This window comes from Malania oleifera, chromosome 1 (genome assembly GCF_029873635.1).
Source record: "Malania oleifera isolate guangnan ecotype guangnan chromosome 1, ASM2987363v1, whole genome shotgun sequence".
Lineage (NCBI taxonomy): Eukaryota > Viridiplantae > Streptophyta > Magnoliopsida > Santalales > Ximeniaceae > Malania > Malania oleifera.
In genome coordinates, this window is record NC_080417.1 from 57,941,696 (window position 1) to 57,968,007 (window position 26,312).

At 38.2% G+C, this 26,312-nt stretch overlaps 2 protein-coding genes across 2 annotated transcripts in view; both read left to right on the top strand.

Moving 5' to 3' along the window:
- LOC131156281 (phosphoinositide phosphatase SAC6-like) overlaps positions 1-26,312 on the top strand; it is a 90,814-nt gene that overhangs the window by 16,421 nt on the left and 48,081 nt on the right. The window contains exons 2-10 of the mRNA XM_058109829.1: positions 21,600-21,770; positions 21,892-21,975; positions 22,098-22,225; positions 22,306-22,397; positions 22,722-22,779; positions 23,124-23,180; positions 23,278-23,311; positions 23,458-23,538; positions 26,206-26,312. Of these exons, the coding sequence (XP_057965812.1) occupies positions 21,600-21,770; positions 21,892-21,975; positions 22,098-22,225; positions 22,306-22,397; positions 22,722-22,779; positions 23,124-23,180; positions 23,278-23,311; positions 23,458-23,538; positions 26,206-26,312 (812 nt within the window). The remainder of the gene's footprint in view (positions 1-21,599; positions 21,771-21,891; positions 21,976-22,097; positions 22,226-22,305; positions 22,398-22,721; positions 22,780-23,123; positions 23,181-23,277; positions 23,312-23,457; positions 23,539-26,205) is intronic.
- On the top strand, positions 9,337-12,762 carry LOC131156272 (uncharacterized). The gene is made up of 5 exons (XM_058109818.1): positions 9,337-10,239; positions 10,338-11,017; positions 11,120-11,256; positions 11,375-11,450; positions 11,569-12,762. Exons 1-5 carry the CDS (start codon positions 9,434-9,436, stop codon positions 12,669-12,671), a joined length of 2,802 nt encoding a protein of 933 aa, XP_057965801.1. The 5' UTR covers positions 9,337-9,433; the 3' UTR covers positions 12,672-12,762.

Genomic DNA, 26,312 nt, shown 5'->3' on the forward strand with positions numbered 1-26,312 from the left:
TAATCCTTTGACTCCATTGGATTTGATGCCGCTACCCGCTACCTGTGAATGAGATAGCTAGCTTAGACGGCCGACACAAGGCTGACTTGGTGAAGAGGATCCGTGAACAAGCACGGCAGCACATCGAAAAGAAGAACCAACAATATTCATCTCAAGCTAATAAGGGGCGCAAGTTCGTTACTTTTGAACCAGGAGATTGGGTATGGGTGCATATGAGAAAAGAGAGGTTTCCTACTAAAAGGAAAACAAAGCTACACCCGAGGGGTGATGGACCTTTTCAAGTGGTAGAAAAGATCAACGATAATGCATACAAGTTGGATCTCCTGGGTGAGTATAAGGTCAATGCAACTTTCAACGTTTCTGATTTATCCTTTTTTGATGTAGGTGATGATTCGAGGACGAATCTTTTTGAAGAGAGGGGGAATGATATGAACCCACAAGCTCCAATTCCACATGATGATCTGCACGTGCCAAGCGGACCCATCACAAGAGCTAAAGCTAAGAAGGTCAAGGAGGCTATGCAAGGACTAATTGAGAAGTTGTTTGAGCAAGAGTCAATGAGGGCCATGGACACTAAAGAAAAGGACTTTCTTGAAGAGCCCAAGATGCTAAATTGTCTAAAGGTGTGTGAAGCTGGAACCTTAAGTCAATAAGGGCTGTTTGGGGAATTTTTATGGATTAAATAGTGGGCCAATTGTGTCAATTAAGCATGACATGTGACTCGCACATGTTTCATTAAATGACATGACACATGGCATGTGATTTGCACATGTTTCATTAAATGACACATGGCATGTGACTTGCACATATTTCATTAAATGACATGGCATGCTTAAGGTTATGTGGGATTATTTTATTGGCCAGATTGATGTCATAGCTTAATTCTATTGGCTGAACTGATGTCATGGGTTTCTTTTATTTTCTATAAGTAGTCAACTCTCTATTGTATTAAAGGATTGATTTTTGCTGAATAGAATTCAAGTGAGGTTATTTCTCTTCAAGTTCTTCATTGAACTTTCACCGAACTTATCAAAGGTGCTACCTTTGTGGCGTTCATCCATTAATTTGATATTCTTGGTTTGTGCTTCACGTCAAGCAATAGGTCAAGGATCCTATACCATGTCGAATCTTATTTTGGGTTTGGGGTTTTGATAAATCTGATTTGGGGTATCCGGACGTTTATTCTTGGGGTTCCGTATCACTGCCTCACAATTTGCCTTCACGATGGACTGTGGAGGATGAGATCGAGTTGTTATCAGGAGTGAAACCACCTGCTAAAGGGCCATGTTGGATTGCGCCTCGAGAGATAGTAGAGTTGGGTAAACAGCTTGATGAATTGGAAGCGGGATGTGTTCGCCCTTCCAAAATACCGTTGGGAGCATTAGTGTCATTTCAGAGGAAACATGAAGAGCATCTACGGAAGGTGTTCGACAGGCTGAGGGGAAACAGTCTGGATGTGAAGAAGGAGAATTTCTCTTTTGCTCGGCGGAGCAACAAATTCCTTGGTCAAGTGGTTGAACAAGGTCGTATTCGGAGGGGTATGGAGAAGGTAAGGATGATTCAAGAACGGAAGATCCCCACGATAGTGAAGGAGTTGCGTTCCTTTCTTGGCCTTACTAGATACTGCAGGAAGTTCGTTGAGGGGTATTCGCGAAGAATGACTCCAATGACAGGACTACTGGGAAGGTATTATTGGCCGCACATGCGGGATGATGTGGTTGATTATACCAAAACTTGTCTCACTTGCCAACAAGACAAAGGGGAGCGGAAGAAGTATGGTATTTTCATGGCCGCACCAAAGTACTGTTCGGAAGAGGGGACAACACAATTGTTCCTTGTGACTGTTGTGAAACTTTGGGGTTTTCCCCAAGTTATTATTTGTGACCAAGATTTAATGTTCACTGACAACTTTTTGACAGAGTTTTTCAGGATATTCAGGTCACATCTTGACATCTCTTTGAGTTATCACCGACAGACAGACGGGCAGATGAAGAGATTCAGAGAGCTACTGGATGAGTATTTGTGCCATTATGTCAACGACAACCGGAAGAATGGCGTGTAACTACTTGATGTGGCTCCATTCTGTGGCAATGCCCAAAAGTGCTCAACAACCAACAAGAGCCCTCTTGAGCTTGTTACAGGCCAGCTACCGCTGTTACCTCACACAGTGGGCGAGCCGTACAGACAAAAAAGTCCCAAGGTGTGCGTCTTCACCAGAGAATGGAGACTGAATGCAGAGTTTGCCCAAGCCTATCCGGAGAAAGCTTCTAAGCAGATGAAGAAGTGGGCCGATCAAGAGAGAAGACCGCAGTTTCATGTCAACTGCCTCAAGCCATTTAACACCAACACCAACGACCTAAGCAGAAGTCAGTCAAATAGCGCAGAGTTGAAGATAGTGCAACTTGAAAGACATGAAGTTGAAGAGATCCTTATAAATAGAAAGTTCATATCCTCAAGGAAGAAGCGGCAGAAGTTCCTAGTGGAGTGGAAGTGCCTTGATGACAAAGAAATCAGCTGGATTTCTGCGGAAGATATTCAACCGTTCGTGGACAAATTTGAAGTGTACCTACCGCCATAAGTCTACGAGGACGTCGACCGCATAAGTGGGGGAGAATGTCACGAGCTAAGCTTGTTCAGGGCATTATGCTTGCCTGTGACCGCTTATCTCGTGTGCTTGGGATGGGTTTCCATCATGTAATACTAGTGTAGGGTTATTTTCTGCTAGTAGAGTCTTTGTAAGCCAAATAAGGCAGTATGACTCCTTGATCACCTTGATGTTTCCTAGTGTAAGGATGATAATTACATAAAAACCTCTTTAGGGGAGGGTGAGTGTTCATCAATCATTGTAAAACTCACTAGCAATTGTCAACGTGCTTAGCCTACTTGCCTCCCTCGCTAAGTACAACTTGTCAACAAAGGATTTGTTAATGAATTACGTTTGCTTCAATGTTTACTGCTTGTTTACCATGACTTTCATGAATTGATTATTATTTCCGCTGCTATCTGAATGAATGTTAATGAAAGTGCTTTATGGATGAATGTTGGTAAACGATAGGCTGGCTAGTTAAGCAAGAGTGCTTTAGCTAGTGCCGCACGGCCCTTCACAACGGTGTGAAAAGAGGCGGACCGTGACACTAAGCTATGTCATCTAGAAGTAGAGAAGAATTGAAATAGTATTTGTTATTATTATAAAATAACGTACAATCTGAATGTCTTATAGACTACAAGGATAATCTAAAAGGAAAGAATAATAAATGAAAGAATAGAAAAAAGGAAGGAATGACAATTGCTAACAAATCTCCTAGAATATCTCCTAAGAATATATCCTAGGATATCTCCTATGATTATTTACATAATTACAGAAATTTCTCCTATAATCAAGGAGAGTAGATTTACATAATTAAAGAAATTTCTCTTATAATCAAGGAGAGTTGACTGGATAAATTTTGAAACTTTCCAACACTCCCCCTCAAGCTGGTTTGAAGATGTCTTCCATAGCCAGCTTGCTGATCAAATTTTCAAATTGCTTCTTTGGTAATCCTTTTGTAAGTATATCTGCTACTTGTTCAGTAGTAGAGATATAGGGTAAATGAATTAGTCCACTGTCCAGCTTCTCCTTTATAAAATGCTTGTCGACCTCAACATGTTTTGTTCTATCATGAAGCACTGGATTGTGAGCAATGACTATGGTAGATTTGTTATCGCAATACAGTCTCATAGGTAGCGGATTAGTGTCTTTCAATTCTTCCAATAATTTTTTAATCCACAACACTTCACAAACTCCATGAGCAACTACTCTAAATTCTGACTCTGCACTACTCCTAGCTACTACATTTTGTTTTTTGCTTCGCTAACAATAACAAAACCAAGCCTTAGTCCCACTAAGTGGGTTCGGCTATATGAATCCTTTTCCACCAATTTATGCGATCATGGACCATTTCTTTTGATAGATTCAAGGATATTAAATCCTTACTCACTATCTCCTCCCAAGTTATTCTAGGTCTACCCCTATCCCTTCTACTGCCCCCCATAGTAACTAAGTCACTATTCCTCACAGGTGCACTTTGTGGCCTACTTTGCAAGTGTTCATATCATCTGAGTTGTCCCTTCCTTATCTTATCTTCTATAAGAGTTACACCTAACTTACCACGAATATGTTCATTCCTTAATTTATCTTTCAATGTTATACCACTCATCCATCTATGCATTCTCATCTCGACAACTTTTTTTTTTTTTTGGATATTATGTTTCTTTGTCGCCCAACAGTCCGATCCATATAGCATAGCTGGTCTTATAGCTGTCCTATAAAACTTCCCTTTCAATTTTAAGAGTATTCTACGATCACATAGCACACTTAAAGCATTTCTCCATTTTACCCAACCTGCTTTAACTCTATGCATTACATCATCTTCAATTTCTCCTTTAGCTTGCATAATAGATCCAACGTATCGAAATCTACAAGTGCTATTTATTTCTTCATCATCAAGTTTAACTTTGCCTCCAATATTCCTCCTATAATTACTAAAATTACATTTCATATATTCTGTCTTATTTCTACTTATCCTAAAGCCTTTAGATTCCAAAGTTTCTCTCCATAATTCTAACTTAGCATCTACTTCGTCCCTCGTTTCATCAATTAATACAATATCATCTGCAAACAACATATACCATGGAACCACCTTTTGATAATCTTAGTCAATTGGTCCATCACTAATGCAAAATGATAAGGACTAAAAGCAGATCCTTGATGTACACCTATGGTGATTGGAAATTCTCTAATCTCTCCATCTATAGTCCTTATACTAGTCATTACTCCAACGTACATATCCTTAATGACATCAGTATGCCTACTACATACACCTTTTTTTTCTAAAACCCACCATAGAACTTCCCTAGGTATCCTATCATATGCTTTCTCAAAGTCAATAAATATCATATGCAAGTCCCTCTTCTTTTCCCTAAACTTTTCCATTAATTTTCTTAAAAGATAAATAGCTTCTGTGGTAGATATCCTAGGCATAAAATCAAATTGATTTTCTGAGATATTCGTTTCTAACCTTAATCTTTGTTCAACTATCCTTTCCTATAGTTTCATCGTATGACTCATAAGTTTAATTCCACGATAGTTATTACAATTTTGAATATCTCCTTTATTTTTGTATATAGGCATTAAAGTGTTTTTCCTCCATTCATTTGGCATTTTCTTAGTTTTTACAATTGTATTAAATAAATTAGTTAACCATATAATTCCGTTATCACCTAAGCATTTCCAAACTTCAATTGGGATGTTATCTGGACCCATAGCTTTCCCATTTTTATATTTTTTAGTGCAAACTTAACTTTGTTAACTCTAATTTTGCGAATAAATCTTATATTTTTAGTCTTTTCCTCATTTGACAATTCAAGTTTAAGCCTTCTATTTGGTTTTCGTTAAACAACTTACTAAAGTAACTTCATCATCTTTCTCTAATGCCTTCGTCTTTAACCAAGACAAAAGCATCCTCATTTTTAATACATTTTACATTTCCTAAGTCCTTGCTCTTCCATTCTCTAGCCTTAGCAAGTTTAAATATATCTCTTTCCCCTTCTTTTGTGCCTAATCTATCATACAATCTATTAAATGATCTATATTTAGCTTCACTAACGGTCTTTTTTGCATCTTTTCTTGCCTCCTTATATTTTTCAAAGTTATCTCTGTTTTTACATTTTTGCCATGTTTTATACAAAATTCTTTTGTCTTTATGATTTTTTGTACATCTTTATCCCACCACAAACTCTTTTTGCTATTCGAGAATCTTCCACTTGATTCACCTAAAGTCTCTTTTGCTATTTTTTAATAGAGCTAGCTAATCTATTCCAAAGAGTATTTGTATCTATCCCATCCTCTATAGTCCAATCCCCATCTTTGATCATTTTATCTTTAAATTTTATTATATTTTCTCATTCACCATCTAGTTCTCTTACACTAGTTTATTTTATTATTTTTCTTCCATTTTTTAATACATATATCTAACACTAAGACTCTATGTTGTGTGGTTAGACTTTCATTTTTAATAACTTTACAATCCTTGCATGATAAACGATCTACCCCCTTAGTTCAAAAAAAAAATCTATTTAACTTCTATTTTGTCCACTTTTAAAGGTCATTACGTGTTCTTCTCTCTTCTTAAAGCAAGTATTCATTATACTAAAATCATATGACATAGTGAAGTCTAAGATCACATCCCCAAACTCATTTTTGTCTCCATATCCATATCCTCTTGTATCCTCTCATAATTTTTATTATCTCTTCCAATGTGTCCATTCAGATCTCCTTCTATAAATATTTTCTCATTCCTTGGTATGCTTTGTATAATGCTGTCCATATCTTCCCAAAATTGTCGCTTAAGATTTTTTGCTAAGCCGACTTAAGGAGCATAAGCACTAATGATATTTATTATCTTTTGTCCTAATACCATTTTGATTTTTATAATTCTATCCCCTACTTTAGTTACATCCACAATGCTATCTTTTAAGTTTTTGTCTATAATAATGCCTACTCCATTCTTATGTTTTTCTTTTCCAGTGTACCAAAGTTTAAATCCTGATTTATCAATTTTTCTATCTTTCTCCCCCACCCACTTAGTTTCTTGAAGGCAAATTATATTAATTCTTCTTCTGATCATTGTGTCCACAATTTCCATGTTTTTACCCGTAAGTGTCCCTATATTCCAAGTTGCTAATCTAATCATAGTTTCTTGAACTAACGTCTTTACCTGCTCACGTCCATAATGATGCAGGAACCCTCACATATTTGACACCGTACCCGGTTGTCACGGTCCGACTATTTTCACACCCTTGTGAAGGGTCGTGCGGCGCTAGCTAAAGCACTCTTGTTTAACTAGCTAGCCTATCGTTTACCAACATTCATCCACGAAATACTTTCATTAGCATTCAATCAAATGGCAGCGGAAACAATAAGCATTCATGAAAGCAGTGGCAAGCAAGCAATAAACATTGAATCTACGAAATTCATTAACACAACCTCCGTTGACAATGTGTGCTTAGCGAGGGAGGCAAGTAGGCTAAACGCGTTGACAGAAGCTAGTGAGTTTTACAATGACTGATGAACACTCACCCTCCCCTAAAGAGCTTTCTAGGCTATTCTCACTCTGACACTAGGAAACATCAAAGTGATCGAGGAGTCATACTGCCTTATTTGGCATACAATGAAATAAATACTGGAAAATAACCCTACACTAGTATTTACATGATGCAAACCCATTCCAAACACATGAGGTAAGCGGTCACAGACAAGCATAATGCCCTAAACAAGCTTAGCTCGTAACATTCTCCCCCACTTATGCGGTTGACGTCCTCGTAGACTTTGACGCTCGGTACACTTCAACTTTGTCCACAAACGATTGCATATCTTCTGTAGAAACCCTGCTAATTTCTTCATCACCAAGGCCTTTTCACTTCACTAAGAACTCTTGTCGCTTCTTCCTTGAGGATATGAACTCTCTGTCTGCAAGGATATCTTCAACTTCACGTTTGTCAGGTTGAATTGTACTCACTTCTGCTCTGGTTGACTAACTTCTGCTCGGATCGTCAGTGTCAGCGTTGTATGGCTTGAGGCAGCTAATATTAAACACAAGATGCACTTTCATCCAAGTTAGAGGTTCAATTTTGTAGGAGACCTTCCCGACTTTGACCAAGATGGGGACTGGTCCTTCATATTTGCGAAGTAGTCTCCTATCTTGTCCTCGTAGTGACCTGACTTGTTCTGGATTGAGCTTAACAAGCACGAAGTCACCTACGTTGAAGTGTTGTGGTCTTCTCCCCTAATTTGCCCACTTCTTTATACGCTTAGTAGCTTTCTCCAGGTAGGCTCGAGCAATCTCAGCATTCTGTCTCCATTCTCTGGTGAAGATGTACGCCCTGGGACTCTTTCCTCTGTACGGCTCATCCACTGTGTGAGGTAACAACGGCTGCTGGCCTGTAACAAGCTCAAAAGGGCTCTTGTTGGTTGTTGAGCTCTTTTGGGCATTGAAACAGAACTGAGCCACATCAAGTAGTTGCACCCAATTCTTCTGGTTGGTGTTGACGAAATGGCGCAAGTACTCTTCCAGTAGCCCATTGAATCTCTCCATCTCTCCATTTGTCTATGGATGATAACTCAAAGAGATTTCAAGTTGTGAACCGAGGATTCTGAAAAGTTTTGTCCAGAAGTTGCTGATGAATCTTGAGTCTCGGTCACTAACAATATCTTGGGGAACACCCCAATATTTCACAATATTCTTGAAAAACAACTATGCTGTCTCCTCTGCTGAACAGTACTTTGGTGCGGCTATGAATGTTCCATACTTCGAAAACATGTCTATAATAACAAGTATAGACCCTGCATCTCCCACTTTGGGCAAGTTGGTGATGAAGTCCAATGAGACACTTTCCCACGGTTTGGACGGTACTGGTAGGGGCTCCAACAGCCCTGCAATTTTCCTCTGCTCCACCTTGTCTTGTTGGCAAGTGAGACAAGTTTAGGTATAATCAACCACATCATCACGCATGTGCGGCCAATAGTACCCCTGCTTCAGTAAGGCCAAAGTGTGCTGCCATCCTAGATGTCCAACCCACATGGTATCATGACATTCCTTCAACAATGTCTTCCTAATCACCAGCTCGTGGCACAAAGAGCCGGTTACCATGGGTCATCAGCAATCCATCTTCCATCCAGAACTGTCATGCCTTCCCTTCTTCGGTAAGCTTCATTAAGTTCTGCGCAACTGGATCTTTGGCTAAGTTCTCCTTGATGCGCTCCCGCATCATTGTGGTAACAATACTCAAAGTCAAATGTGCTATCATTTGTCAGGTCGTCAGCTCGGCCTTTCTACTCAGTGCATCCGCGACTTGGTTCAATTGCCCCGCCTTGTGCTTAAAGGAAAAATCAAATTCTGCCAAGAATTCCTACCATCGGCCCTGCTTGGGTGTCAGCTTTGACTGTGTGAGGAAATGGCTAACACCTGAGTTATCTGTTTTCTCCACAAACCTTGACCCAAGTAAGTAATGCCTCCACACACGGAGACAATGTGTCACCGCTAGCATCTCCTTCTCTTGAGCTGTGTACTTCCGCTCTACTTTACTAAGCTTACGACTTTCATACGCAGCAGGATGCCCCTCTTGTAACAAGACTCCTCCAAGGGCGAAGTCTGATGCATTTTTCTGTATCTCAAAGGGTTTCATGACATCCAGAAGAGCAAGTACCGGATCTTTCATCATGGCATCCTTCAAGTCATTAAAGGCTCCCTTGCATTCCTCTGTCCAGTTCCACCCATGACCCTTCTTTAGTGGGAAGATAATCAAAGGGGGCATTACACGCTTGAAACAACACTTGGCACATAAAAAGGGTCAAGTAGCTGGATGCTCAAATGTGACCACACAAGTAAGAGAACAAATGATGAAACATCTACAACAGTATGCTGAGAAGAAAAGAGATAAACAAAAAAGGCAAGAAGAAGCAGAAGCCCAAATTAGAGGAGATTTTGAGAATTTGAGCGATGAAGAAGACTTAGAAGAAGAAAGTATGAGATTTGCTCGACAAGAAAGCATGCGATCACAACAACAATGGGAAGAAAGACAAAGATTTCGAGCAAGAACAACTGGAAGAGGTAATATTTATGAAGAGGGAGGTGGCTCTGGCAGTGGTGCTACCAGTGGTTTCAATAGAGCAGGAGCTCGATCTTATAGTGGTCGAGAAGCTGGAGGTAGTGGACGACAATGGATCAATCCTGATGCCCCTGAAGCTAGACTAAAGGCAATGGATCCTATTTTAGAAAGAAGCAAGAGTGCGAAACAACCAAAACTCAACACAAAGTTACTGAAAGGTTTAAGAAGTAAATTAGGAAAAGCGGTTGGAAAATTCCTAATTTATAATCGGATTCCAGCGAATGTAGCTGACTCTCCATTTATGCAACCTATGCTTGATATTGCTGCAGAGGTTGGAAAGGGGGTGAAGGGTCCATCACCCTATGAGATATCTGAAATTTATTTGGAGCAAGAGTATCAAGAAATGAAAAATTATATAGCTTCTTTTGCTGGAATTTGGAAGGAAAGAGGTGTAACACTTATGTGTGATGGTTGGTCAGGACCAACTAGAAAACACATTATAAACTTTTTAGTTTATTGCGATAGAGGCACCGTGTTTCACAAATCAGTTGATGCCTCTGATGTGCCAAGCAGAACAGCTGAATATTATTTCAGGTAATTTTCTAATTTTAATTGTATATGCAAATAGTATTATGGACTTGCATGTTTTTAATTAAATAGTAGTAATTATTGAATCTATAATTTCATTTCAGATTAATGGATGAGGTGGTTGAAGAAATTGGAGAGGAGAATGTTGTTCAAGTAGTGACTGATAATGAAGCTGCAATGAAGGCAGGAGGAAAATTATTGATGCAGAAGAGGCCCAATCTCTATTGGACAGCATGTGCAGCTCATTGCATAGACCTTATTCTTGAAGATATTGGTAAGAAAAGTAACGTGAAGAAGGTCTTAGAAGATGCAAGAACAATAACCTCATTTATTTACAACCACACATGGACAGTGAATTTCATGAAGAAATTCACAAATAATAGAGAGTTACTTCGCCCTGCCATCACTCGATTTGCCACAAATTTCATTGCTTTGGAGACTATTGTCAGGCATAAACAAGCACTAAGGGAAATGTTTACATCTGATGCTTGGAAAAACTCAAGATTTGGAATGGCAAAATCAGGCCCAGCATATGATTCGAAGAAAATTATCTTAGGCAAAGAGTTTTGGCAAAAGGCCTCTGATATAATTAAAGTGCAAGAACCCTTGGTGAAAGTTCTTAAATTGGTTGATGGTGATGAAAAACCAACCATGGGCTTCATATACGAGGCAATTGATAGGGCGAAGTTGGCCATTCAAAAAGATTGCCGGTTTTACAAAGATTATTGGAAAATTATTGACAACCGGTGGAGTTTTCAGTTGCACCAAGATTTGCACGCTGCTGGTAAGTGTAAATCAAATACAATTTCTTATTATTTTAACTTTTAAATTATGCATAGTTGCATTAGAAAACTATTGATTAATATGTTTCTAAATTTAATTGTAGGGTATTTTTTGAACCCACAATTTCTTTATGGTGCCCCACCCTCTCCTGAAGTTGCTAGAGAAGTCATGGATGGAGTTAAAAAAGTGATAACCAAGTTGGTACCCGATATAGATACTCAAATTCGGGCTATTAATCAAGTAAGTATTGGTTCCATTAAATTGAATAATGAATTGTTCTAGTATTCTGTAATACTTTTAAGAATAATTATTAATACATCTAATTAATTAATTTTATTTCACAATCATCCTTTTTTAGTTGTTGCTATATCGAGATAGGCAAGAGACTTTTGGAACCCCATTGGCTCAAAGGGCAGTGAAACAAACAAATCCTGGTAAATATGACTATATAGCTAAATAATGGAAAATTACTCTATTTTCTCTCTTTGTGTTCAAATTTGACTTTTGAAATACGCTATACTAATATAAAACTCTTTTTAATTATTAATGCAGCTGAATGGTGGATTCATTATGGCTTGTGTGCTCCTGAACTCCAAAGAATAGCAATTAGAGTTCTTAGCCAGACCACATCAGCTTCGAACTGTGAGCGTAATTGGAGCACCTTTAGCCTCATCCATACGAAAACAAGAAATAGATTAAAGTACATGAGACTACAAAAACTTGTTTTCGTACATTACAACATGAGGTTAAAGTTAAGACGTACAATGAGAAGAAGCCAACGAGAAATTGAAGAGGGTTTCAATCCTATCAATTTGGACTACATTTTCGAAGAAGATGATCCTTTAAGTCAATGGTTAGAGGAGAGAGAGACACCACTACTCGACGGTCAGGACAATTCAAATTGGTTAAATGAAGAGGTTGGTGGTACTACAGAAGGAGGTGATCAACCACCAATAAACGCGCATGATGATTCAAGTTCAAGCCCTGAACGTACACAAAGTGATGACAATCTTGGTTTGAGCCCACCAAGTGATGATGATGGTAATAGTGGTGCTGGAGCTGGGGTTGGGGGGGGTGGCAGTGGTGGTGGTGGAGGCGGCGGTGTAGAATATAATTATGGATATGATACAGGGACATCATTTGGAAGGGATATATATCCTTCTGATCCTTATGGACTACATGACATACCTGAAAATTATGACTTGGGTATTCCTCCAAGGAACCAATCTTCACAACCCAGGAGAAGGAGTGCTCGTGGTGACCCTAACGATTCTACTGAAGATTCATATGGTGTGGTTCGTAGTTTTGGCGACTTTGGTTTAGATGGTTCATCATCACAATCATATGGATCTCATCCAGCATATCCACATTATGCATCTCGTGACTCACATTTTTATCCCAGTGGATCAGGAATCTCAGGATCTAGTGAGTCTTCTTCTACACACTACCCAGAGCCAGCCCCTGCCCCAACTTATAGACATTATTCAGGAGAATTTTCATCACCAGTACATTTTCAAGAGCAACAACAAAATGACGTAAACTTAGGTTCATTCAACTATGTATTTCCACAAGGATGGGGAGATAATTTCCCATCCCAATCCCAAGATACAGATGCAAATTATGAAGACCCTCCACGTCATTCTTTTTGGTGGTGACATGTGTTATGTTACAAATTTGTAATATTGTATTCATGTATTTTCAACTATTTATTGATATTTGATATTAATCACTTTTTAAATTCATGTATGTGTAATGTGTATATTGAGTATTAAGTCTATTGAGTATTGATTCATTTTTAGTAACTTTATGACTTTAATTAATTGATTCTTACATTTCTACATCTTTTTACTCATTAAAGTAATGTAAACTATAAAAAAAATATGTTTTTTTTTGTAAACAGCGCACTAAAATTAATATAAAAATCATAATGCCTATTAAAAAGCATTTGTAGGTTGAAAAAAAGCCTTCAAAATTCATTAAAAATCATGTATTAATGGATTTCATGCTTATTTTTTAATTTTGGCATGGTTGTGCATGCGTGAAAAAAATTCACGACCGTTACGCCCGCTTCCCGTTACGTAACACCCGCGTCTCCCGCGACCCGCGACACCCGCGACCGTTTCGCGACGTTACCCGCGACCGCGATTTCGAACCATGGTTCTGTCATAGGAGTCGTTTTCCGTGAATACCCCTCTACGAACTTCCTGTAGTAGTTGGCAAGGCCAAGAAAGGAACGCAACTCCTTCACTGTCGTTGGGATCTTCCATTCTTGAATTGCCCTTACCTTCTCCATATCCATCCTGATATGACCTTGTTCAATCACATAACCAAGGAATTTGATAGTCCGCTGAGCGAAAGAGCACTTCTCTTTCTTCACATACAGACTATTCCCATTCAACATGTCGAACACCTTTCGTAGATGCTCTTTATGTTTCTCTAGAGTGGAACTGTAGACAACAATATCATCCAGGTACACCACGACAAACTTGTCAAGGTACTCACGAAAAACCTGGTTCATCAAGGTACAGAATGTTGTAGGCGCATTTGTCAACCCGAATGGCATCACCAAGAATTCATATGCTCCATACCGTGTCACACAAGTAGTCTTCGACTCATCCCCATCAACAATCCTCACCTGATAGTAGCCTGACCTCAAGTCAAGTTTAGTGAAGTACTTGGAATGACTCAACTGATCCAATAAATCAGCAATCAACGGAATAGGATACTTGTTGCGCACTGTCACCTTGTTGAGCATGCGGTAGTCTACACACATCCATAGGCTCCCATCATGTTTCTTTGAAAGAGCACCGGTGCTTCGAATGGTGCTTTGGAGGGGCGAACATATTCCGCTTCCAACAACTCATCAAGTTGCTTCCTCAATTCTGCTAACTTTGGAGGCGCCATCCGATATGGCCCTTTTGTAGGTGAATTCACTCTTGGAAACAGCTCGATCTCATGCTCCACACCCCGTAGAGGAGGTAATTCGTGAGGCAACTTATCCGGCATCACCTCCTTGTATTCATCCAACACCGCTTGAACGATCGTAGGCACCAACTCTTGGCCTACTTTTTCATCTACCACCACCGTGGCTAGATATGTCTGCTCTCCCTTTCTCAAACCCTTCTTGAGTTGCATGGCTGAAAGTAACTTCCCATCGTCTCCTTTCATTGCAACAGCTTGCACCATGCACGGGTGATCTTCCATCAGACACAGGGAACCAGCCGAAGGCATCAGCACTACCTTCATCCCCCTTAGGAACTCCATTCCTAAAATGACTGGAAAGTCATCCAACGGCACCGCTATGAAATTCACATGACCTTCCGACTGCCCATACTTCACAGTAACTTGCTTGGCTACTCTCAGAGTAGGCTGGGCTACAGAATTAACTGCTTTCACGCGTCATGTATCATTCTCTAAGGATAAGTTGAGTTTTCAAGCTTCCGGTTGCGAAACAAAGTTATGGGTAGCCCTGGTATCCCCCATAGTGCAGGTACTCTTCCTATTGATTCTCAAGTCCACAAACATTGGCCCTCTGGCTCATGTAACATTTGGGCCTTTAGCTTGCTTTTCCAATGCGCTCACCTACGCATTGCACCCATCCTCAAGGTCTCACCTTCTTCCCCATCGTCTTCCACTGCTTGTTCTGCAATGGAAGCCTATAAAGCATTAAGTGTTGCTTTGTGAGGACACTCAAAAACTCTATGAGGACCTCGACACAAGTAACACTCAAGTTTACCCTTTTCATTGGGTGTGTTGAACCCTTGAGACGATGAAGCTTCCTTTGAGGTTGATGCTTTATAGTCGGCTCCCCCACTCTTGGGTTTGCCTTTCTTGAAAGACTTTCCATTGTTTCCCTCTCTGCCAGACCCTTTGGATGAAGTGGTATTCTCCCCAGCGTAGTCAGTCAAGCGTTCTGCAGCAGCTTGTGCAGTAGACAAGTCTTGAACTCTTTGTCTATGAAGTTTAGTTCTAGCCCATGGTTTCATCCCCTCTAGAAAATAGAACTACTTGTCCTTCTCCGGCATATCCCTAATATCCGACATCAAAGCTAAAAATTGTTTCACGTATTCCCTGATCGACCCAGTATGCTTGAGGTCTCTCAACTTTTTCCTTGCATTATACTCAACATTCTCAGGAAAGAATTGGGCATTGAGCTCTCTCTTCAAGTCTGCCCAACTATCAATTACATAGCTTCCATTTTCAATGTCATTGTACTTAGCACGCTATCACAGTTTGGCGTCACCAACCAAGTACATGGTTGCAGTATCCTCTTTCACCTGTTCTGAGGCCATCCTCACAGCGCGAAAATACTGTTTCATATCAAATAAGAAGTTCTCTAACTCCTTAGCATCACGGACACCCCCATACGTCCTGGGTTCTAGTACCTTGGTCTTGCTAACTACCGGAGTGTTGGAGTTCCCCATAGCAAGAACCATCAGATTCACCTTTGCATCCAGATCAACCATTCGAGCCTACAAAGTTTCCACAGTGTGGTGAAAGTCCTCTAACATTTCACTTGTCAAACTTGCTTGATGCTGGTGTGATCCCATTACTTCATCAACAAGTCCCCTTAGTCGGGCCATCTCGTTGGTCATATTGTTGGTTGTCTCTTCAACCTGTGCTTCCAGTGCACTGATTCTTTCAGCATTGTTTGGTGCCATGGTCACTTACTTTAGCTTCCCGAATCCCTCAACGAAGGTAACTGAATTCTCGTAGCAACTGAGCCTTGGCTTTGATACCAAGTGTCACGGTCCTACTATTTTCACACCCTTGTGGAGGGCCGTGCGGCGCTAGCTAAAACACTCTTGTTTAACTAGCCAGCCTATCGTTTACCAACATTCATCCATGAAACACTTTCATTAGTATTCAATCAAATGGTAGCGGAAATAGTAAGCATTCATGAAAGCAATGGCAAGCAAGCAGTAAACATTGAATCTACGAAATTCATTAACAACACCTCCATTGACAATGTGTGCTTAGCGGGGGAGGCAAGTAGGCTAAACACGTTGACAAAAGCTAGTGAGTTTTACAATGACCGATGAACACTCACCCTCCCCTAAAGAGCTTTCTAGACTATTCTTACTTTGGCACTAAGAAACATCAAAGTGACCGAGGAGTCATACTGCCTTATTTGGCATACAATGAAATAAATACTGGAAAATAACCCTACACTAGTATTTATATGATGTAAACCCATCCCAAACACACAAGGTAAACGGTCACAGGCAAGCATAATGCCCTGAACAAGCTTAGCTCGTGACATGCACCAACACGGCGTGTCGTTTTAGGGCGACGACCTAGCCCACCCTCACCCACTTTTTGCTACACGTAGGTGGTTCAAGTGCAACGCGTCGCTCGTAGGTCCACCAACCAAGGCACAATAACTAAAAGTTGATCTTCAATTGGTTATACTCTTAGCCCAATTTGCATCAATGTATACCTCAACTTGTAGATGTCTATGGTCTTCAAACAATAGACCTTTTCCTGGAGTTCCCTTTAAATATCTCAAGATTCTATAAATTGCATCAAAGTGGTCAAGCCCTGGTGACTGCATGAATTGGCTTACCATATTGACAGCAAAGGCTATGTCAGGACATGTATGTGATAGATAAAGTAGCCTTCCAACCAATCTTTGGTATTGGTTTTTATTGGCTACTTCTTTAGGCTTAGCAGGTTGTAGTTTAAGATTAGACTCTATTGGTGTCTTAGCTGCTTTACACCCTAGTAAACTTGTTTCTCCAAGCAAGTCAAGCGCATATTTTCTTTGTGAAACAAATTTACCTTTTCTTGACCTTGCAAATTCCGTACTGAGAAAATACTTAAAGTCACCCAAGTCTTTAATCTCAAATTCATTAGCAATCTCAAGTTCCTTGCTGTCATTACCTGTCAAAATAATATCGTCAACATAGACAATTAGAATAGCAACCTTCCCTTCACTTGAGTGCTTATAGAACATGGTGTGATCAGCTTGACCTTGGCTGTGACCATGACCCTTTACAGCCTTCCCAAAGCGTTCAAACCAAGCTCTCGGAGATTGCTTGAGCCCATACAATGATTTTTTCAATTTACACACTTTATCTCAGCTAAGATTAACTTCAAAACCTGGTGGTAATTCCATAAACACTTCATCCTTTAGATCTCCATTTAAAAAGGCACTCTTTACATCCAACTGGTGTAAGGGCCAGCTAGAATGTACAGCTAAGGAGAGTAACACTCAAATTGAGTTTATTTTGGCCACTGGAGCAAAAGTTTCTTGATAGTCAATTTTGTATGTTTGTGTAAACCCTTTTGCAACGAGTCTTGCCTTATACCTCTCTATATTGCCGTCAGCCTTGCATTTAATTGTAAACACCCACTTGCAACCTGCAGTTTTCTTTTCCTTTGGTAAATCAACAATTTCCCAAGTGCTGTTGTTCGATAGTGCATTCATCTCTTCAAGAACTACTAACTTCGAATGCGGATGATCCATAGCTTCTTGAATGGTCCTTGGAAAAAATAGGTGAGAAATATTGGATGTAAAGGCCTTACGATTATGAGAGAGTCTATGGTATGATAAAGATTTGGCAATGGGGTGTGTGGTTTAGGTTCTAACTCCTTTCCTAATGGCTATAGGTACGTCAAGGTCAATAGATTGATCAACTGGAAGTGTAGCAGAAGGATTACTTGGGATTTTCAAGGACTAGTTTTTGGAGGTGATGATTGATTCTGCTCTGAAATTGAGGGATGATCCTAAGTATTAGAATGATACCTGCCTCTAGTATAAACACGAAGCTTAGAAGAGGGATTATTTTGTAGCAATTCTCCCCTCTGTTTGTGACTCCCTTATGCTTTGTACAAGTAGATTGGGATTTCCCTTTTTTTTGCTATTCAAAATTTCAGTTCCTTGAATTTTTGTAGGGGGATGTCAATGTCAAGGAAAACATTAAGCATTAGTATAGAAGTTTGCCAAAACTAATCTTCACTACTCTCTTTCTCCCCCTGAAGATAAGTTTGGTTAATGTAAGACTGATTTTCAACAAAATGACATCCATACTGATGTGAATTTTTATTTTTATTTTTGGATTCAAACATTTATACCCTCTTTTATCATGAGCATATCCAAGCAACACACAATTTTCAGCCCTAGGATCAAGTTTAGATCTAAGGTGAGCTGGAATATGAATAAAAACAATGCATCCAAATTCTTTTAGAGGTAGATTAGAATTTATCCTATTATCAGGAAAGGATTTTTTTAGGCATGCTAAAGGAGTGATATACTGCAGCACACGGGTAGGCATTCTATTAATAAGGTAACAAGCAGTTAGAATAGCAATCCCCCCCCCACAAATATTTTGGAATATGCATTGAAAACACTATAGCCCGTGCAACCTCAAGTAAATGACGATTTTTTCTTTTGGCGATGCGATTTTGTTGTGGGGTGTCACGACAAGTGGATTGATGTTGAATCCCTCTTTCTTTCAAAAAATTTCCCAAAACTTGGTTGAAATGTTCTATACCATTTTCCGTACGAAGTATGCTTATTTTTGTGTGAAATTGATTTTCGATCATACTATAAAAATTCTTGAATAATATTTCAACTTCAGATTTTCCATTCATCAAATATACCCAACAAAACTGAGTACGATCATCTATAAAAGTCACAAACCATTTTTTTCTGGATAAGGTAGTAACCTTAGAGGGACCCCAAACATCACTATGAATCAAATAAAAAGGTTTTGATGCATGGTAGCCTTTTGAAATATAAGGAACTCGATGATTTTTTGATAAATGACACACATCACAATGAAGAGAAGTACAATTCAAACTTTTAAACAGATTAGACAACAAATATTTTAAATAATAAAAACTAGGATGCCCTAAGCTAAGATGCAAAAGCATTATTTGAGCACGCAGAGGGATTGAACTAGTACTACCACTCAAGCCCTGAGCTTGTTTATTGCTGAATAGGTTATCATCAAAATAATAAAGGCCATAGATCATCCTAGTATTGCCAATCATCGCCCCCGAGTTCTGGTCCTGAAATTCACAGTGAGAATCAAAGAATATGATACAACAGTTAGAATCACGAGATAATCTATTAATAGACAAAAGATTGCAAGTAAGTTTACGAACATGAAGGATAAATTTTAATTCTATTTTTTCAGAAACTCTAGTTGAACCTGCTCCTGCAATGGATGAAAGACTACCATCTGCAATCCTAACCTTTTTATTACCTGGACATGGATAATAAGATTGAAACAATTGAGATATACTAGTCATATGGTCGGATGCACCTGAATCAATAATCCATGGTGCAAAGGCTAAAATGCTGGAATAGGCACTCGACATATTACCTATTTGGGCCAAGGAACCAATAGAAGTACCGGATATCAAATTGGATTTTAGTAGTTGAAGAAGTTGATCCATCTGCACTGAACTTAGAACATTGGTTTGGGCATCATTTGCTTTAGGAATCACTTGGTTGTTTCCGAGTCCAGGTTTGCTGCTCTTCCAATTTGCTGGTTTTCCATGTAGTTTCCAGCAGGTTTCTCGGGTATGGCATGGCTTATTACAATAGTCACACCATACTTGAGATTTTTGATTGGGATATGACCGTTGTACAGAGGCATTAGTAGTATAGCCAAAACGGTAGGATTAGTAGCAACCAAAGCCAAAGTTCTCAATTGTTCCATCAGCCCCTTTTTTCTTTAGCATAACATTCCGACTACAATCTTCACATCTCACTTCAGAAAATACCTCTCCAATTGGAGGCAGAGGCTATCTACCAAGTATCCTCCCCCTAACCTCATCAAACTCATCATTGAGTCCAGCCAAGAATTTTAAAATTCTTGCATTTTCCTCCATCTTCTTGTTGTAGTTGCAATCATCAGTGCTCTTCCATTCATAATCATTGAATAGATCCAAGTCTTGCCACAGTCCCTTAAGGATATTGAAATACTTAGTCACACTATCTTCCCCTTGTTGGGACTCGCCAATTTTTTGCTACAATTCATAAATCTGGGAATAATTTCCAAGTCAGAATACATCTAACTAACATTATCCCGAAGTTCTTTTGCAGTAGGATAGCACATGTAATTAGCACTAATATCTTCATCCATTGCATTCACAAGCCAAGCCATAATCATGGAATTTTCAGCATCCCATATAGCATATGATGGGCCTGCTCTGTCAGGTGCCTTGGTTTCATTAGTAAGGTACCCAATCTTACATCTCCTGCGGTTATACATTCGAACTGAATGAGACCATCTCAAGAAGTTGGCTTCATTGAGACGAATATTTGTGTTTTGGACTGAATGGGGTTTGGTATGGGCTACCTTGGTTTCAGTTTTGGTGTTGACCACAAGTTCAGGTGTGGCCATGGTGGAAGTTTCGGAAATTTCAGACATAATGGAGGTTAAACAGAGTTAAGGCAGTGAGGCCTAGGTTTTAGAGGCTATGACTGCCGAAAGGAAAAGAAAACTAGGCTTTGATATCATCCAGAAGTGGAGAAGAATTGAAATAGTATTTCTTATTATTATAAAATAAGGTACAATATGAATGTCTTATAGACTACAAGGATAATCTAAAAGGAAAGAATAATAAAGGAAAGAATAGAAAAAAGGAAGGAATGACAATTGCTAACAAATCTCCTAAGAATATATCCTAGAATATCTCCTAAGATTATTTACATAATTACAAAAATTTCTCCTATAATCAAGGAGAGTAGATTTCAAGGTCTTAAATTTCAATTTCGACTCAAATTTCGAAACTCCAAAAGTACGGAAATTTTGATGCTGATTTCGATTTCGATTTGAAAAAATAACGGAAACTAATAGTAAAACATGGAATTCTTTGTGAAACTTTAAAAATGGTTAACAAACATAAAAATATAAGTTTTAAGACTAATATATTACAAATTAAATACATTTATGTTTTGTATGAGGTGGAAAAGTTGTAAAATAGTATGTGTATCAAACATGTTTGTAAGATAATGTACATTAAACATATTCAGTTAATGCAAATGAAATTCATAAATCATTTAAATATTATTTATTATACAAATATTGATAATTTAGACATGAATGGTTAAATAAAATATTACTATAAGTTTATTTTTTCATATAATTTCAAAGGCACTTGTAATAACCTTTTGTTTCAATAAAATAAATTAAGGGAGAAATTTCACTTCACTCTTGAGGTTTCGATAAAATTTGACAAATTTCGCTAAAATTTCGAGGTTTCGATAAATTTCGGATGATTCGTTGAGATTTCGACGGAAATTATGCAAGACGGAAATCGACTGCCATTTCGATTTCGAAGGTGACGAAAATCGAAAATTTCAACGGAAATTTCGACAGTTTAGTGGAAATTTAAGACCATGGTAGATTTGCATAATTATAGAAGTTTCTCCTATAATCAAGGAGAGTTGACTAGATAAATTTTGAAACTTTCCAACAGATTATTAGAGTTGTTTTTGGGGTGCCTTAGTTTGTAGTGTGGAATTGTTGATGGTTATGAAAATATGACCTTGAATGTCATTGGTAATTGTCCTCAAAATTTTGAGGGACTAATTGATTTGGAGTCTGGGGCTATACTTTTTGCAGTTCTTAGAAATTGTGCCCCAATTATGATGGAGAAGGCAGATTCTGGGAAAAAGCTATATACGCGGATGCGGCTCTGGGAATTTCCAGATCAGTTTATTGTTGAGCCTACTGATGGTTCTCCTGGTTCTTGTTTGGCAATCAGTAGGGTGGATGGATCAATGATTCTAATTGGTTGGCACACTCTCACTTGTTTGGCACTCTTTTATATTTGTGAATTTCATTTTTTATTTGGTTGTATCTTTGTTTAATGGACTTGATCGATGGTTATCTAGGTTTATTTTTCTGTTTCCAGATGAACCTCCAGAGTGCATTTCTGTTCGAGTTCCCAGGATTTGGACAATTTTTGGTGTCATAGGAATACTCAAACTCTTAGCAGGCAAGAAAGTATTACATAACATCCAAAACACTATATCTTATGTGTTTGAATTCTTAATTTCCAACTTTACTTGCATGTTTCCCATTTTCTGCAATATTATGACATTTGTTCTATGTCTTAAGGGTCATATTTATTAGTTATAATGGAGCGTGAATGTGTTGGTTCGTATTTGGGCCATCCAATCTTCAAGCTTTCATCCTTAAAGATTTTCCCATGTGATCATTCTCTCAAAAATTCGCCTGCAGAACAGGTTCACTAAAGTACAGTTATTTCTTTTTTATCATTGGGGACTGTTCTTTGAAAATTTTCCATTTTCACTAAATTTGGCAGAAAAAGATGGAGACTGAGTTTTCTGTGCTGCTAAATGCTGCAGAGAGGACTTCTGGTCTGTATTTCTCATACGACACCAATTTGACATTGAGGTGAGATGTTATTCTGATATTAATAATATTTTTTCTGTTTCTGGGGGTGCTATGACCTGGAATTTTGAAGTTTAAACTTGGTGGAAACTTTGGTAAAGAATGAGTCTGACTTGGATTTTGGACTTCTGAATCAGTTGAGACATTTCAAATTCCTACTATGGGAGTCAATCAAAAGGAAAAAATAACTAAGACTCGTTTTGTCATTTAAGTATCTAACATTTGTAGAAGTGTAGCAGTATCAACCTTAATTTATCATATTTTTCCAATCTTTTGTAAAATACTTGGTGAAATTTTTTTCTGGTCATTATGTTGCAATGTTTGTAGTGCACAAAGATTGCATGACTTGGGTGATGAATCAAAGCTGCTTCCTCTTTGGAGACAGGTAATTTTAGTTATGTTAAATAATTGCTTATAGCAATTATTTTCTAATAGATAGGTTCAGTAGCAAATTTAGCTCTGTTCATTCTAGGCCTTGTTTTATGTATGAGTAGTGCTTTGAAGTCATTCCATGGAGATCATTCTACAATCAATGTAATTTCCATATATAGATGTGTGTACATAATATATATATATATATATATATATGTATGTATGTATATGCATATTTATGTATGTAATATTAGTTTTCAACAAAACAGAGATTTTTCTTTATCTAATTTCATTTGACACACTTTTTTATGGGGTAAAATTCTTTTGATGGATAATATTTGAAATGTTTTGCCACAGGCAGAACCTAGGTTTCTCTGGAACAATTATATGATGGAAGTGCTTATAGATAACAAGGTAGGGTTGTTGCTAAACTTTTGTTTATGTCAGATTACAGATGCTTTATTTTATTTCTTACATATTGATAACAATTTTTATGATCTGTTGTGTGCAGCTGGATCCATACTTACTTCCCGTTGTTCAAGGAAATATCCTTATTTTATTGCTTTTGTGCTTTGCTATACGAACCAGATCTTGGGTGTATATGGCTCTTCTAGTTTAGGTCATGCATGAGCTTTATTAGAGTTGCAACATCTCTCATTCTGTTTGAAGTCTTACCTTAACTGATCATCAGGTTTTCAGCACTTCCAAGCAGCCATTGGCAAAGATATTATTGATGTAACTCTAATTGCACGTAGATGCACAAGGAGAACTGGTATACAGAACTTTAAGTCTCCTTTTTGGTTGTCTGTGTTTGTAACTCTCTATGTATGAGTTACGCTCCTCCCTCTGCTTAGTGATCCCTGTATGTCAGTATGTGCACCCACACAATCCATATTAAAATGATGAGATTAACCCATTGGGCAATTCCTTATGTCACTGAATAAGTACTTTTGGGTGGATTATTGCTGCTGCCAGTATTCGGCTGCTTATTCTGTATTGTCAGTACAGTCGGCTTGCATGGGATGACATTGGTTGCTTGCTTGAAATTTTCTTCATGTGTTTGATATTTTCATATGGACCTTGTTTTGCATTGACATTTTATGCTGCTGTTTAAGCTTATAACAAAAAGTGACATGCTGCAGTGACACTCAGTTGTAGCAAGAGAGGAAGAGTTGGTTTGCTTGTGGCATTTCCCAGAAGATACTTGTTTACAGAAATGGTTTTTTGGGATGTGTGCTAGTGGGGGTAAAGATGCAAACACTATAGAATAGTTGTACTTGTCTGTTTTGGTACTTTCAGTGAGAATAATGGGGTACATTGTCTTTGCCTTTTTGAGATAAACAGGTTTTTCATGGTTTTCACAAAGTTGAACCATCAGCATTTTTTTAAAATAAAAAAAAATTTGTGGTTAAGGGTGCTAAATTAAAGGGAACTGTCTCAATGTGTCGTGAAGGGAAACTGGACTAATGTCATTATTGGGATGGGGTTTATTTCTATTTGAGCATTTATGATTTAGTACATTATCTGAGGGATTCATCTTTTTAAATTGCATTTTATGGTTTCTTTCCTGGTTCTATATCGAATAAGTTAAAGGTAAACTTCTTAAATAGGAGAGGATTATATGCATTAGAAATTTTTGAGAATTTTGGAATAGCCATCTTTGTGTAGGTTTCGAGTTTGAGTCCATGTTTCTGGAAATAAACTGTTTAAATGGCCCCTAAACGACTTGGAGATGTGCATCTATACCAAATAATGTTTCCTATTTAGAATCGTTATTTTGCTCTTCTTATGTAGAACCATAATTACTGGGATCATGTTCCCCATTCGTGGCACTTTTAATGTCCCGGATTCCAATGGTATGTGATTTGGTTTACCAAAAGTAGAGACCCAATCTCCCAAAAACATTCAATTCAAAAATGAAGAAACTGAAGAAAAAGTTAATGATGATAAAAATTGCATCTCAGTTGGTTATAGATGAAAGACTTAGAGAAGTGAGCAATTTAGCAGAGAAATATTCCCTATGCTACCTCGAATGTTTAGCAAGTGACCAAGTACTTCGTATTGCTCTGCTATCCAATATAGTAGACCAACTAGGTGGTGCACTGCATCCTCACACCCATTCCCCAACCCTGAATGCACTGCGTTCCAAGTAATTAAGCAGTCAGGACTTCATATAACTTGCCCTTGTCATGATATGATCTCACTCTTATGGTGGCATAGTTGTGCTTCTATTGAGGTAGCTTAAGACAGATTTGAGGCAATAATGTCATCGGGAGATGAACAAATTTTTAATGATAAAAATGCTGCAAAAACATTCTAGAGATAATATAAAAAGAATTCCAACTTTTAATTAAAAGTTTCTCTCTTGTATCTTTGTTCTCTTAAGAAATCTTACTTTCCATAAAAAATACTTTCAAAAAAAAATTAACAAAGTGAATTACGTTTGCCTGTTCTTCATACTAAATTTTCTATTCCTTCCTTTTGTGTGTGTGTGTGTGCGTGCGCGTGATGTTTTCTACACACTTCAAACTTTTGAACATCTGAACATTAAGGAGCTTCCCTACTCCTATCCCCAATCTTGCTTTCACTTGAACCCCCAATTTTGTGCTTCTACTAGCTTGATTCCATGGCATCATAAACAAACCTATTCTTTAGACTTAAGTCAGTTTTGTTCTTTAATTGAATCATTTAAACTAGGAAATGTCGCCTCTCCAAATTGGCTATTTTTTAAGTTACTTATTGTGACCCGGCCGTAGGCAGGTTGCCAACCATCCTTGTTCTTGTATGAAAATATTGTAGTTTGGCATATTCTCCTGGACCTTTAATCAATTTGGTTCTTTAATTAAGTCATTAGAAGCAAAAAACTGAATCAACTAACGTGACCCACCCAAGCTGGCCTTTTTTGGCCTCTTTTGACCTGGCCATTGGACTAGTTGCTGACTACCCCCATCAATGTAATGATGAAAAAAAGTTCATTTTTGAACCTGGAATTATAAGGCATTTAATAGTACACCCAACTGCCTTTTGGCTTGTGTTTATGCTCCTACCACTTTATCATTTGTGATGTTTAACTTCCCATATGGGTAAATATTAGGAGACAACAAAAATAACATGTATTAGGGAGTTTGACTAGTTGACCTTGCAATTGAACCAGTGGCTTGGTACCCTGCCCTCAGGTTTGCGTTCTGTTTGGATGAAATTATGATGAATGTTTAGTAGCGGAGGGTTTTTTTTTTAATTAAAGTTTTCACTGTTTCTTTTCTGTTCTTGTACTTTATGTTGTTTTGCTTTCTTATTGAAGGGGTTTCGATTTCATATTTTTACTGTCCATCATTAATTTTTAGGAACAGAATACATTGTTGACCTATTTTAAACATCAATATGTTTGCCTTATGATCTCATGCTAGTGTAGTTGGTAATGAAAATGCAATTCTTGAAGGTACTCGGATGTGGAGGAGAGGAGCTGATTCTGATGGATATGTTGCAAATTTTGTGGAAAGTGAGCAAATTGTACAGTTGAATGGTTTTACAGCATCATTTGTTCAG